This window comes from Talpa europaea (assembly GCF_964194135.1).
Source record: "Talpa europaea genome assembly, chromosome: 1".
Classification (NCBI taxonomy): Eukaryota; Metazoa; Chordata; class Mammalia; order Eulipotyphla; family Talpidae; genus Talpa; species Talpa europaea.
In genome coordinates this window covers 130,400,000-130,414,831 of record NC_140073.1, presented here as the reverse complement: position 1 = coordinate 130,414,831, position 14,832 = coordinate 130,400,000, and the positions used below count along the sequence as shown (strand labels likewise).

The 14,832-nt window shown below is 41.1% G+C and overlaps 1 protein-coding gene across 1 annotated transcript in view; it reads right to left on the bottom strand.

Annotated features, from left to right (window-relative positions):
• The window catches only part of AOX1 (aldehyde oxidase 1), a gene marked incomplete at both ends in the record, with an annotated part of 72,905 nt that extends 64,299 nt beyond the window's left edge, over positions 1 to 8,606 (bottom strand). The window contains 2 exons of the mRNA XM_084259433.1: positions 1,796 to 1,853; positions 8,523 to 8,606. Coding sequence (XP_084115559.1) covers positions 1,796 to 1,853; positions 8,523 to 8,606 — 142 coding nt within the window. The remainder of the gene's footprint in view (positions 1 to 1,795; positions 1,854 to 8,522) is intronic.
• Between the last annotated feature and the right edge of the window lie 6,226 nt (positions 8,607 to 14,832).

The window sequence follows — 14,832 nt, the reverse complement described above, 5'->3', positions numbered from 1 at the left end:
ATTATCCATGTCTGCCATATTTCTCTGCTTCCCAGTGACAGAATCTTCTAATTATTTCCCAATATCTGTTCATCTGTTCTCTCAATCTTCCTTTGTATAGAAAGCTCCATTTTTAGCTATATACATAGTTGTGCAGAATTTAAAAAAAATACATTTTCCCACTCTCTTCTGCAGCTGGTTGGGGTCAGGGTCATTAACGATTTTGATTAATGTGGGCATAAGTATTGTGCATGCAATTCAGAAGGGAAATGTCCTCAAAAGGAAGGGGTTGTTCCCTTCATCACTTCCTTCTTCCTATTTTCTAGAATTCAGATGTGATGTCTGGACTTCAATCAGTCATCTGGAATCATGAGAAGAAAGTTGCATGCTGAGAGGGTGGAGAAGCAACATAGAATGAGCTTCCATCCCTTATAATGTTGTGATAGTGCTTTACTATCTTTGCTATCTTTACAATCTTTTATTAAGATTGAGAGAACAGATGAACAGATATTGGGAAATAATTAGAAGATTCTGTCACTGGGAAGCAGAGAAATATGGCAGACATGGATAATATGATACAAGTATTCCAAGTATTTACTACCTACCTACACATGAATAGGACAGCCAAGAAAATATGCCTCACAGACCTCCTTCAAGAGGGAAGGTAATTGGCCAAGAGCCACAGCTGCTGCACTTTGATTTCTATCACTCCATTTGTCATTAAGGCCATGTCTTATGGGTGGGCTGCTCCTAAATGATGGCTCTGTGCCATGGAAATATGGGCATCCTTGTCAACCATGCCCGATGGATGTGATGAACTTGTGATAGACAGTACAGAAATCTAAGATTCCCTCCATTCAACCCTCTCTCCCTTTCTCATTTCTAGGTCAGACTTGCTTTGTGATCTAATGGCTCCCTGATCCTTCTCTGGCTCCCTTCCTATTTCTTTTCACTCAGGTTTTTTTTTCCTAATAAAACACTGCACATTAAATCCCATCTTGTGGTGTCTGCTTCCCAGAGAACCTGAACTAACAAAGTTAGAAAGAAATAAACTTCTATCTTGTTTACTGCTATTTGGTATCTTCTGTCACCTACCAGTGAACACAATCTTAAATATACCATTGGTACCAAGGATAACCAGGAAATTGGTTTTCATTGTTTTTATGTCCAAAGATCATGAATGACTTTCAGAAGATAGCACTAATGCTTGTTAAGTTGTGTACTCTTTTAGAAATTTCACTCCAAGAAGAAAAAAAATGTACAAACTCAGATAGCCTTGCAATTTTACATATAATTTAGTAGGGTCTATAGATCTCAGGAAGCCAATTGGAGTTCATGCACAGGAGGCTAGGAATCCATTCCATAGATGACACTTTTAGAAAGTTTTCCTAAGGTAAGCTTTTAATTTCTCCATTGTTCTTGACTTTTATTTCAGGTTAATTTTGGGCCCTCTTTTTTCTAATAGGCATGATGATTAGTTCTTTAAGACAGGATATCAATATTGTGACTCTTAATTCTGAAAGATGTTTAATTAGCTTCATTTGACTTCCATTGCTTTAATTCCCATTATTTCTTCATTTTGTACAATATATTTAGTTCTGAGACACAGGTTACAAAGTACTTGGTTCTTCTGATAAGTCACAGTTAGCACTGCCCACAAAACTAAGATGTAGGACTTTCTCAAAGATAAGCATAAAACCTTAATCGTCGGGAAAATGATTCAGTGTGGTTTTAAAACGATATTTGAAATATCACTTGATGAAGACATAAGAGTTATACACACATACATACAAACTCAAAGCAAAGCAAAGGATACGCTTCTTCCTCAGATATGGTAAGAGCATTGTTTCAGGATCAACATTTTTTTCTGTAACCTGTGGTAGAAGGAAAATAATAGCTAATTAATGCACACAAAGTTGAAAGAGCTAGCGTGATATTTATATTGAAAAGCTTATGCTAAATTTAGAAAATGCTTATTAACTTCTCATATTTTCAACTTGATGTATGTTTATGGAGCACCTGTGATAGGCAAATTCTCTCTTATAGACAGCAAGTCTAAACCTTGAGTCCCACCATCGTATTGTCACTGTCCTTGGTCCTGAATTGTCACTGTTCTCTCAAGCGGTGGTTGTTTCCAACAGGACACTTGTGGACCTGCTTAGCTTTTCCTAGGAAGTCTGAAACAGGTGAGGAAAAAGCTATAGACCAGAATAGATAGACAGATGGATAGATATCCATTAGAATGAATATCCACTGAAAATTGATAAGTTTTTTTAAGACTTAATTGTTTATCATGTTCAAAGAAGGAACATTTTATAACCAACCAGGATGCCAAAATCAAAGAAAGAGAGGAGTATTGGCCAAATGCTGAAAAGATTTACAAGCAAGGACATGGTTAAGAAAGAAGCAAGTTTATATGGGAAACTGAGCAGTGTAGCAGTAGAACAGCAACACCTGAGGCAGGTTTGACTGAAAAGTCATGATTGGTTATGTTTTATAAAGGGGTCACATCTTTATTCTGTTTAAAGGTTTGGATTTCTTCTAGATTCACAGAGCAAATAGAAACATTATTCAGTTCACAATTTCACAAGTAGGGTTCATCTCTCACTATGTTATACTAATCTTCTCTTTGGGAAGTAAGTGAGGAGAAGTAATATGCTTATTCTATGCCATCTCACCCTATATTTTAGGAGGTCAAATACCAATCATAAGTGTCAAGTCTGCACCCTAAAGGAGTTTGCAATATAGCAAGGGAGAAGTGATTGTGTGCATAGTGTGTGCACATACATCTTGTAATACAAGGGAAAATGTGGAGGGCCCCAAACACCCCAACTTAATTGGTGCTCAAGTGGAGCTCTTCTCTTCTCAAATGTACTTCTCCCTTCAGTTCCCTGGCTTGCTTAAAAGCCTCATCATCTGTCAGGTCTTCTAAGTTTAAAAAAAACCCTAGTTATCAATAATTTTCAATCTTTCTTTCTTTCAATCCACCAAAACAAATGCCACCAAGTCCTGCCACTTACACTTCCATAATGATTCTCTAAACACCCTTCACATCTACTGTCACCTCCCAGAGTCAACCCTTAGAGACTCTCACCTGAACCATGCCCATTGTTCCTAACAGGTCTTCTGACTCCATTCCTGGCCCCCACAACACTACCCTCTACACACCAGCAGAGGGAATGCTCTAAAACCAAGTCTGATCATTTCCTACATCTGCTGACATTCAACATTGGTTCCTGGCTGCCATGCTGCACATTTCTGCATCACTCAGGGAGCTTATTAAAATTAGACTTCTATGGAATTAGGATTTCTGGGAGAGGGAACCAGAAAAGGTGTACCTTTAAAGAGCACACCAAGTGGGTCTTAGGTAATTTTATATTAAAGAGTTCCTAGAATAAAAGAAGAAAGTCAAACTCCTTGGCAAAATGCACAAGTTCTTGGCAAAATGCACAAGTTAAATGATAAACTGCCCAACATTTTCTGTCATTCAACCAATGTATCTGGAAACACAGTCAAAAGGGAGAACGTACCAGGCCCAGCAGAACAAGAACTTACACCCTCCATTGCATTGCATGGAGGATTACTTTTCTCCCGAAGGTCCTCTTCTCTACCTGCCAGAATCTTGTATGTCATTCAGAGCCCTGCTCAAATATTCTCCCCTGTAGTGGGTGCTGCCATTGAATACCTTCCTGTTCTCTACTCCAATTAAGTAATCTCCTCTGTGTCTCCGTAGTCCAATTCCACACATCTTTCACATAACAAGTATGTGTGTTTCTTTTTTTTTAAGATTTATTTATTTGTTTGTTTGTTTGTTTGTTTGTTTGTTTATTTATACAAGCACTGGGTACAGTCAGAAGTGCAGGAGGGTGAGAGAATTCACCAGAGCCAGAGCGGGGAACAGAACAGGCAGACTGACAAAATACACTGCTGAGGGGAGCAGCGGGCGAGACAGGAGAGGTCTGCATGCCATGTGGGACTCTCTCCGGCAGCCGGGAATCGAACCCGTGCTGCAGAGGCTGCAGGCAACTTCGCAGCCCAGCGCTCAACTGCTGCACCACCAGGGGAGGCCTGTATGTGTGTCTCTTGATCCTGATAAAAACCACTCACCTTTATTCTTTGTGTCCAGTGCTAAACTAGGTGCTGAGGCTATGTCATAGAAATGTAATAAATATGAATTAACTTCAAGGAATGATCTGAACATGATATGTACAATTTGCTGAGAATACTGAGGAGAGAGGGATGATGTCTCACAGGCTGGGGTATCTGAACAGAAGAAGAAAAGAAAGAAATATAGAGAAGTGCCAATAAAGGCAGACACTATTGGTTGTCTATCCCAGCATGCATTTTCCCTTTCTTCCTGCTGCCTGGAATAGAGATAAAATGGTTAGAATTCCAGCAGCCCTTTTAGACCATAAGACAACACATTAATGGCAAAAGAGAAAAAAGAGAGAAGAAACCAAGTCCCAGGGGATACCACAAAGCTTCTGGATCAGTCCCTCATTGTCTTTCCCCAGACCTCCTTTATGAAAAAATGACTTGTAACTTGCTTGAACCACTACTGGTTCGAGTTTGTGCCATTTGCGGCTGAAACTAAGTTAATACATATGATGAAGAATCCACAGAAGCCCAGCTTAATGGAGAGACCAGATCTGGGTAGCCTAGAATGTAAAGAGTAGCATTTTAGGCTTGTATTGAGGTACATTTATATGATTTGGAATGAAATCAATGGAGGAAACAGATTTTGCTTGTTTGGTATTTGTTCTAGCAGATGTCTCAAGAGACTGGGGTCTTGATCAAAGTGTCACTCACTTGAAATGCATTTATTTTTCTTGACTTGGAGGAGGGAAGAGGGAACAGGAATCTTGCATGCAAACTGTCCTAGCTGGCCTTGGAGAGAAACAGGGAGATCAGGGCTAAGAAGCTGACCGGGGTGGGGGATGTGGAGGTAGTGGAGGAGAGTTATTCTCACTGACTCTTATTTGAAGAGATGATGCCAATTCTCATGTTAGGGTCCCTGCACGATCCACCTCAGGACAGACTCAGGTGTTGCAAGGGTAGGCTCTCTCTCTGTGTATCTCCACCAGTCCCTTGGGAGGTTTCAAGTTCACATTGCACAAGATTGAGAAATCACTTTCTTCTGGGCAAGGGTGGTGTCTAGTGCCAAAGGGAACTTGCCAAATCCAAAACAGAGACAGAAAGAAAGAAGAAGAAAGGCAATCAGAAGGAGAGAAAGGGGTGAGAAAATGGAAACTAAGGCAGGGAGAGAAGTACATGTGACAGGACACGGCTGAGAGGTGGAAGAGGGAAGGGAGAGGTCCATACTGTGGGATACAGTAGCAAAGAACAACAACCCAAGCAGTCCCAGAGCAGATGAGGAAGCCTGAGGGCACAGCCAGTAAGGACAATTCTGCCTCAGATTTGGGTTGTTTTAAATTCATTTTATCATTAGTTATTCCTGCCAAAGCACCTCCAATCTTCCACTTTTCTTTGAATCATTATAGCTGTCCCAGTAGCCCAGAACTGTCTTCTCTCAGCCCCGCACACCAAGGACCCCAGGAAACACTAGCCAATGGATAGCTCACTCTAGATTGCAATAATAACACCAAAATCAAAATCTGATGTGTTGTTGAGCAAATATTCCTTGGTGACTACTTTTCATCCTCCTTGACTATGTGGGCAGGTTCTGTTTCTGCCATGAAGCAGTATTATCTTTCCGTTCAGATAGCAACAATCATTTTCAGACATCCAGGGCTCACTGTGTGCCAAGCACTGTGCACTGACTATGCCAACCACTCTTCATGGAGTTTAATCCTCACCCAATTCCATGGGAGAAGGAATGGTTATTAGCCCTATTTCGCAGAGGGGGAAATTGAGGTTCAGCACCTTTCCTGAGGCCCCAGGGTGGCTGAGTGGCAGAGCAAGATTCAGGATTCAAGCCCATGCCTAACTAGCCCAAAGCCTACACTCCCATCTCCAAGCCTCACTGTCTCACAGATGAAACGCTTTAGCCTCTGACCTGAGTTTAGTGAGCGTTCTCTAGGGTACTGTTTATTCATGGCTTCTTCCTCCCTCAATCTCCTTGTTAATTGGATAGCTGTTCTTCTGAGGCAAGCAAAATATCAGAAATCTCTCTACTAGTAGATCTCTGACAGATGTGCCTTCCCTCTGCATGGCCTTAGCCCCCGACTAAAGACACCTTTTGGTGACTGGGGACTTTTGCAAAAAACACAGACCAGAGACTAGTCCCATCACCTAGCAGCTCCTAGTTGGATTCCAAGCTTCTTTGGAAATCCTAGGGATCATGCTTGAGTTGAAGATCTCCTTCCCTGGTGGTCTTTCTTTCTCACATCTCCCAACAGCCCTTTACCCTGACCCAGAGACTTTGTTCTAATTCTGTTTGTGTAGCAATCAGGCATGCTCGCCAAGACTGAGGCACACATTTAACAGAATTTGGAAGGGGAAAGGGTGGGGTGCATGTAGAGGAAGGGAAAGGCTGCCACAATTTCTTTTTACAGGGTAATTGCAAAAACTGAATCAACATCTCTGGGGTGTACTTTCTAAATGATCACAAGGTATTTGGAACATAGATAAAACAAGCCCACAGATAAGAATCAGCTAACCTATTTTTAAAAATCAATAGGGCACTAACTGTTGCTGGCCATGAAGTTAAAAATTCCACTAGTTTGGTTGGAGCAAGGCAAGGGAGGGCAGGGGACAAACTAGACTCAAATATCTGTTTCCTCATTTAAGCAAAGTGCCCACCATGGCCAACAAAGTCCTAGTAATTTGACTATGGCCACATCTCCACCCCATCAACCTCCTTGCTACCCCCTGAGCACATAGAAATCTTTGTGTCTGAGGACATTTGCACCTGCCATCCCCCATCTAGAATGTTCCTCCCCAATGTGCATTATTTGCTCCTCATTTCATACCAGTCACTGTTCCAATGTCACCCTTTTAAAGAGGACAAAACATCCACCCCAACTATAGTGTCAGCTCCTGCCCACTCTCTGGCCCCACCCTTCTCTTTATTTATTTATTTATTTATTTATTTTTGGCCTAGCATTTATCCCTGCCTGACATTATACACTCTGTTTATTTATATTGGTTGGGTTGTTCAGCACAAATAAACTCCACACAAACAGGGGCTGGGCCATTTTCACATTCTGTTGTATCCCCTGAGAGTGTTGCCTGGCATACAGCAAGCCCGTAATAAATACACAGATGGCACACTTATCATCACACTTTGGGAAGTAAACAGCATTACCCCCTTTTAACAGGGGAACAGCACTGAGAGGTCAGAGCTGGAATTGAATCCTTGTTTGTCTAAAGAGAAAGATCCGAGTTGTATGTACGATGCAGTTATGCAAAAGAAGAAAAGTGACACAGTGTGAACATGACAGTGCTCACAGTCCCACTTTGCAGAGGGGGAAACTGAGGCTAGTGATGTTAAGCTCCTCACCTGAGGTTCCAGAGTGGTCTAACACAGGGGAGATCCTAATTGTCCCCAGCACAGATCAGGGAAAGCAAACTCATATTAAGCTGCGTGGAGCCCAGGCAGCAGGGGCAGACGGAATGCTTCAGGGGGCCTAGAACTTGTACTGTGGGGGGGTGGAGAAGGGTATCTGGTGAGGTTCTGCCAGTTAGGAAAGTGTGGTAGGTGGCTATCCCTGACCCAGAAGCAGGCATTAGGTGTGTGTGGGGGGGAACCACTGGCGCTGGCACCACTCAAAGGTAGGTAGCCCAGTCCTCGTGTGGGAGTCTGCCCTAAAGGAAGCCCCTTAACCTTCCTGCTTGTTTTCCCCTCCCAAAGTGGTGCCAAAATGCTGGAGTAAAGTTGAAAGAGCAGAGTCTAGGACCACCTTCAGGAGGTTTTAAAGGGGGCCTCCAAACTTGGGGACACTGTCTGGAACTCTCCCAGAGGTTCAGCAGACCAAGCCCAGTTTTGAGAAGTTAGACGCAGGGCCAGCAGGACACCCAGCAAGACCCTTAGTCCCAGAACTCAGTTTTCCTTCAGCTTACCCAGAAACAAGGTGTGACTCTGTAAAGTCACACATGTTGCCTGCGAAATGAGAGGGGTGATCTGAACTGGTCCGTGTCCATGGTCCAGGGCTCCCCATTTCCTCTAAACAGCCCAAGCGAGGGCAATCTACTGAGAGAAGTTCCCTTTAGCGATGGGGCCGGAGGAAGGAAAGCTTCGAGGGTGCTGACTTCGATAAGTAAGAATAGCCATTTCTCTTATTTAAGGGGTAAGGTGAGTTTGGTAACCAGCTTGTGCGTTTGGGAAGGACAGGGGAAATGAGTACCAGGAAGGTGTGTGTGTGGGTGGGTGGGAGCAAATATCCAGGACAGTCCCCTCAAACTCATCCTACCTTGCCCCAGGGTGGACGTGCGGGCGCAACAGGCAAATCTCTCCCCAGCCACAGTAATATAATAATAATGCAGAGTAATAACGATGCCGGTGCGGGCATTATGAGCATCGAGGCACGAAGGGGACGCGCAGGGGCTGCTCCCCGCCGTCCGCTTCCAGCAGGTGCACTCACCTGGCGGCCGTTCACGTAGAAGAGCAGCTCGGCCGCGCGGTCCTGGCCGGCGCCCGGCGGGGCTTGGGGAGCAGCGGCCGGCATGGCGTCCCGGAGACGCTCGCCCCGAGAGTGAGCGCGGCGGCCGAGCCTGAAGTCCACGCACCCGGTGGAGCAAGTCCTGAGTCAGAACCGAAGTTCCGCGAGCGCCTCGCCAGGAAACTCTTCCCCCGGGTATCAGGGCGTCACCGGCGCGCTGGGAGTGGACTGATCTTACGGGCGAGACCCCTTCTCCTCCTCCCCTGTGCTGCTTGGCGTCTGTGCCCGCCCCCTTTCCTTCTGGCAAACTCTGCAGGCTCGTTGACATCTCTTTGGTAGTTTTTATGGTACGTTTGAAGAGGCTTTTCAGCTCGAGTTGAAGCCTGCTAACGCTGGTCTTTTTTGTACCTCTGCTCCCACCACTCCCTCTGCAGCCTTGTTCTCTAATAAACAACCACACTTAGTTCAGCTGTGCAGGAGCTTAAAGACAGCGAATGGTTTCGCAGTTTTATCTGACAGCATTAAATTCTTTCTGTTTATTTAAAAAATCAATTGCCACTTTGGTATGAGCTATTTTTAAATAACCACAAACTTTACCTGATAAATATCAATGGAATCATAAAACATCTATGAAAAGTAATACTCGGAAAATACCGAAAATCATAAAAATTAAAATCACCCAGTATTTACCTCTGTTAGCTTTTTGGATCTATCTTTATATTTTTGAAATCTGCTCAGTAACATCTTTTAAAAACTCAAATGGGACTTATTGTTTTCCAGATTTGTTTTCACTTAACATTCCTAGAACACTTTCTGATGTTATTTCATTTATGCAAGCACATTTTACTACGAGAATTTCCACATAAACATGAAGAGCACAGCAATGAACATTCTGTCCCTATTATAAAATACTCCTTTGTTTTTTAATGGAGTATTTTAATGCCAATCTCAGGTATTGCGTTGTTCCTACTTTAGTGTGTGTGTGTGTGTGTGTGTATGAAAACTGTTGGGTCACAACTGAGGTGTAACCTGAAACTGCTCTCATTCACAGAGGGAAAGGAGGCACTGAAGGAAAAGGCAGGTCCCTCTGTATTGCTGGGTGGCATTGCTAGTCAGTTATCATTATTTCTAGACATTTTCAGTGAACTAAGCTAGAAGACATACTTTTAAAGAGTGCAAAAAGTATGAGTTCACACTAACATTTCTAACTAAAACTTAAGATTGCAGTTTTTTTTTTTTTATAACCTTCCTGGATTTTATAATTGCATTTTTCTCCTATCCCAAAAGTCTTGGTACTGAAACTTTAATTGCTTTAATCTGTTTTAGAGCTATTTCAAAAAAATCACATCAGTATTATGGCAGCAATGAGGCTAGTGAATGAAAGCTTAGACTCCTGAGAGTATGCTGTACTAAAGATACAAATTTATTTTTTCTAAGCTCGAGGTATCTCTGTATTTCTTCCCAATTTGACAAAGTAATTTTCATTCATTTCAGGTGGCATTCTTAGCTGGCCCCTGTTGATGATTACTTACGTTGTTTCTTTTTTCCTGTTAGGTGAGATTTTTTTCTTTTTCAAGAAAATTTTTAGTATACTTTCCAAAAAGTGAGATTGCTGGGTCGGATGACTTTATATGCATATGTAATTTTGCTGGATAGTCTCCAAATCTTCTTTGAAGATTGTATCATTTTGCATTCCCTGCAGCAATGTACAGGGACTAGCTGGGGTTAAAAAAAAAAAAATACTAAGAGGCTGGGATTATTACAACCAACGAGCTTGGAGGAAACCTTTGAGAGGTGGGCGCTGCCCAGGCACTGTTAATACCTTATGAGCTAGGGCAAGGTTTCCAAGAGTCGGAACTCAGATCTCTAAGGATGGCCTGTAGCAAAAGGAGCTAGGCCTGGGGTCTCTGAGAGGGCACAAGACAGCTGCAGCTGGTGCTTCCAAGGGGGCATACTGGCGCTGGGTCTAGGAATGCTAAGCTAACTGACAACTGGAACCAACTGCTACCCGAAGTGAAGCACTACTGCTGAGGTGCTTTTGACAGGAAAACAAGCTAAGGGGAATGGGAAAGCCCTTTTTCCTTCTTCATGATTTTCTGTCTCCTTCTACTGCCCCCTACTGACGGAAGCTATAAAGGAGTCAGCTAGCAAAATGTGATTTGCAGAGGTCAGAATCACACAGCAAACTATAGAGGTGGATGTAACAATTGCGAGAGCAGCTAGTATACAGTAAAAAGTGGGATTTACTCTACAAAAATAAGCAAATTTCTGTATCAACAAATCTATATAGTTCACCACAGCAATATATCGAAGGAGAACCACCATCTATCATCTTTGTGCTGATCCACACTTATTTACTCCACTTTAAGAGCTGTCCTTTAAACCACATTTCTCCTCTGCCTGACTCCCTTTGATTGTTTTTTCTCAGTGCACGCCTGTTCTTGTCAGTGCTGTATTTGCTCTCTGAACTAATAACTTCTGTGAAAATTGTTTACTGAAATAAGCTCTACTTTTTGACAGCGAAAGTCAGCCATCACCACCTTGAGAAGTGTGGGGCTTCCCAGGCAGGCAAACAGGAGTTCTCACAGCACTCTGGCTTAGTTGGAGGAGTGGGGATGAGAGAAGGTAGGTCTTGATTGAAGGGCAGGAAGAGGATAGGCTGGGATGCATTAAACATCTGGGGAGGCTGAGAGTGGTGGAATCAGGCCCTGCCAGTTTCCCTTTTATCTCTAGTGATAGAAAGTACTAGATGCAGGGCCTCCCCGGTGGCGCAGCGGTTGAGCGCTGGGTTGCGAAGCTGCCCGCAGCCTCTGAAGTGCTGGTTCGCTCTCCAGCTGCTCCCCGGCCACCGGAGGAGGGTCCCACATGGTGCGCAGACCTCTCCTGCCTCCCGCTGCTCCCCTCAGCAGTGTATTTCGGTCCTTCTGCCTGCTCTGCTCCCCACTCTGGCTCTGGTGAATTCTCTCACCCTCCCGCGCTTCTGACTGTACCCAGTGCTTGTATAAATAAAAACAAATAAATCTTTAAAAAAAAAAAAGTACTAGATGCAAACTGGAGGAGAAAGGAAAAATTTGTTCATTCCTGTTGGCATCATGACAGAAATGGTTCCTGTTGGCATCATGACAGAAATGGTTTACTCCATCAGAAAAATTGGTTTCAATAGCAACAGTAGGCTCCTTTTCCACATTACAGTTTACAGCCTTTCTACTTTAGACCAGTCTTGTCATAGCCCGCAAGGAAACAGCACCAACCTGTTGCACAGTCCCCCAAAATCCTGTAGTGTTTCTTCCAAGTCAGTTTCAGTAATTCCATCCTTTTCCTGTTAGCTTCAGAAGTGGCAGGTACTTCCTGTAGTTATGTCCTCTATGATACATGTGTCCCTTTTGTCTATTAGTTCTTATTCAGTTCTCCAGTGTATGGTTAATAATATGGTTAATAATTTCTAAAATAATTTCTGTCTCTTGGTTGGATGCTAATACTATTTCCATCAATGCCAAAAGTGACTTGATAAAATTCAATACCCATTCATAATTTTTTAAAAACTCACCCAATAAAATATTTTAATGTGATTAGAAATATAAATAACAAGTTCAAAACAGCCATCAATGGGGCAAAACCAGAGGCATTACCATGAAAATCAGGAACAGAAAAAATATATGCACTATTTCCACTACATTTAAAACACTTGAAATAGCAGCCATACAATTAGACAAGAAAGAAGTGAGAAGTGTAAGAATTGGGGAAAAAGAGGTAGAGAGAACTTGGTATTCAAGAGTTATACCTGGAAAATATTACAAATAATACCAGTTTAGTAACTAAAGTTACAGAAACCAGCAAACTTCATAAAAGCAAACAATAAGTAGAAGAGGATGAAGGAAAGATTCCATTTTATATTACCAAGAAAAAGGGTAATATGCCTACACATAAATTAATCAAGCACTATACAAAACATCTATGGGGGAAAACTTTGAAACTCCCTTAAGTTTATATAACTTGAAAAAGTATATTAGGGCATAAAAAGACCAGAAGAGAATATTAACTGTATATAATAATTTATAATTTTAACTATATATGAAAATATATTTTAAAAGGTGGCAGTACTGGAAAACATGAGCTTTTTAAGTAATGGGGAATTATCTGGACAAGGTCAAAAGACATTTATACCTCACACCCAACAAAATCCACATGAATAAGAAATATAAATGTAAAAACAAAATGAAATCATGGGTAAACATAAGTTGGGAATAGAAAGATTGTTTCTTACTGTGACTATTTTTCAGCATCAGCAAAAGAAAATGTTGATAAATTTGAGGACATAATGAAAAATAATTTTCATGGCAAAGGGGATAAAAAGATGTCTCATAGAAAGCAGGAAAAATAGACATAAACAATAGAAGCAAAAGTATAATAACCAGAGAATGACTCTAAAAGGCCCAAAGTCTTAAAAGTAATGGAAGCACAGGAAAGGATACAAAAAAGATGATCAGGGTACTTAACTTCTTTTAAATTAAATTTATTTGTATATATTTTACATCGTTTATTTTTGTACAATATTTGCTTTTTCCTCTCAGGTGTAGTCCCCAGAAAATTCCCACCATCAAACCACCCGCACACCACCACCATAGTCTCTTGGGTTCTTACTTCTCCCTCCCCCACCTCTGTAGAATGTCTCTGACTTATAGTGACCTGTTAATTTTGTTTTTGTTTTTTTAATTATTTATTATCCTGATCTCAGAGTACTGAACTCTTAACTGCTCTGTAAAGTGTTCCTTTTTAATAAAGATTCTAGCCTCCATTCAGCCAAAATTGCAAATATTATAAGTAAGCTCTGAGGGACTCTGTATTACTACATCAGTTTCTCAAAGTTAGGACAATTTGCCCCAGAATTAGAATACCCGAAGTGTTTGTTAAAAATGCAGATTTCTGGGTCCACCCTTTTACTTGTCAGGTATTGTCTAAGAAAGCTTTCTCATCAGGCATAATAGGATTTCACTATGGTAACTTTTTTGAACATGGTTTCATGTTCAGTGATCTCAGATATTAATATACTTACTCCTTATTACTGGAATAGTAAGCAATCTTTAAAATAAAGTCACAAAAACTCAATCCAAAGAGTTTGAAAGGTTAACCACCCCCCTCCCCGACAACTAAACAGATCACAATATAATAGAAGTAATATATAGGTGGACACCTAACAAGTCATTCTGAAAGTAGAAGAATAAAGTGTGAGAGAAAACTGGCCAGGGCAGGAGGCAACTTTTAAACTCTTATAGATGTGTTCACATTAATAGTTAAAACAAAACAAGGCAGCTAGGTATGCAACAAGATAATCAAAAATATTCAGAATACACTTTATTTGGTTAAAAGGATAACAGCTATTGTTTAATTAAAGGCTGTTAAGTTGAAAGAAGTTTAAATGAACAGGAAGATAAGCTATAGCATGGCCAAAATGACTTGAAAAATTTAGTATTACAAAATAGCAATTTTGTGCACATATATTTAAACATGAATAAGTCAGCACTCCATGAGAAGGCACAAAACAAAACAAAAAAATGCAACACTCTTCATTCCATTTTTCATCTGTTTGATCCTAGTTGGATCCCTGCAATGACTCGTTATGTTTTGAGAATTCAGAAAAACCAGAATCCATAAATTCACCTCATCTCCTCATCTTCCTGCAAAGTAGAAAAAAATGGAATATTAACAATAATAACAACTCCAAACTAAATGCTTTTGTCCTTCAGTATGGAGGAGAAAATTGCTGCCTCTTACCAGTAGGAAGCAGTTTCCTCAAACCATAAACTTTGCCATATGTTGAAAAAAACTGTAACAGTGGGGATTATAAATAAGGTTTAAGGAAAATTAATCAATGTAGATTTTATACTGCATGTTTTACTACATATTTCCTTTTCATTATTAACTTTAGCATACATGTAATATATGAAGGTGTACAACTTAAGAACAATCAAATAGATTCCAAAGCACCTATGACAAATGTTAAGAAAATATTACTACTCTGAGGCTTCCTGTGTGCCCCAGAAACCTCTAAGAACATAATACTAGATTGTTGTTAATCACATAATACTAGATTATTGTTAATCACTCTCTTGCTTCACTTCATAGTTTTTACTATTGATCAGTTGCACAACTAAAAAGCATACTGTTTGGTTTTTTTCTACGTGTGACTTTTATATTAATAGGATCATTCCTATTAATTCCAGTAGGTACTTTTCTGATACTTGGAATGTAAACTGGTACAGGTCTTTGGAAAGAAGTGTGGCAATATCCGATA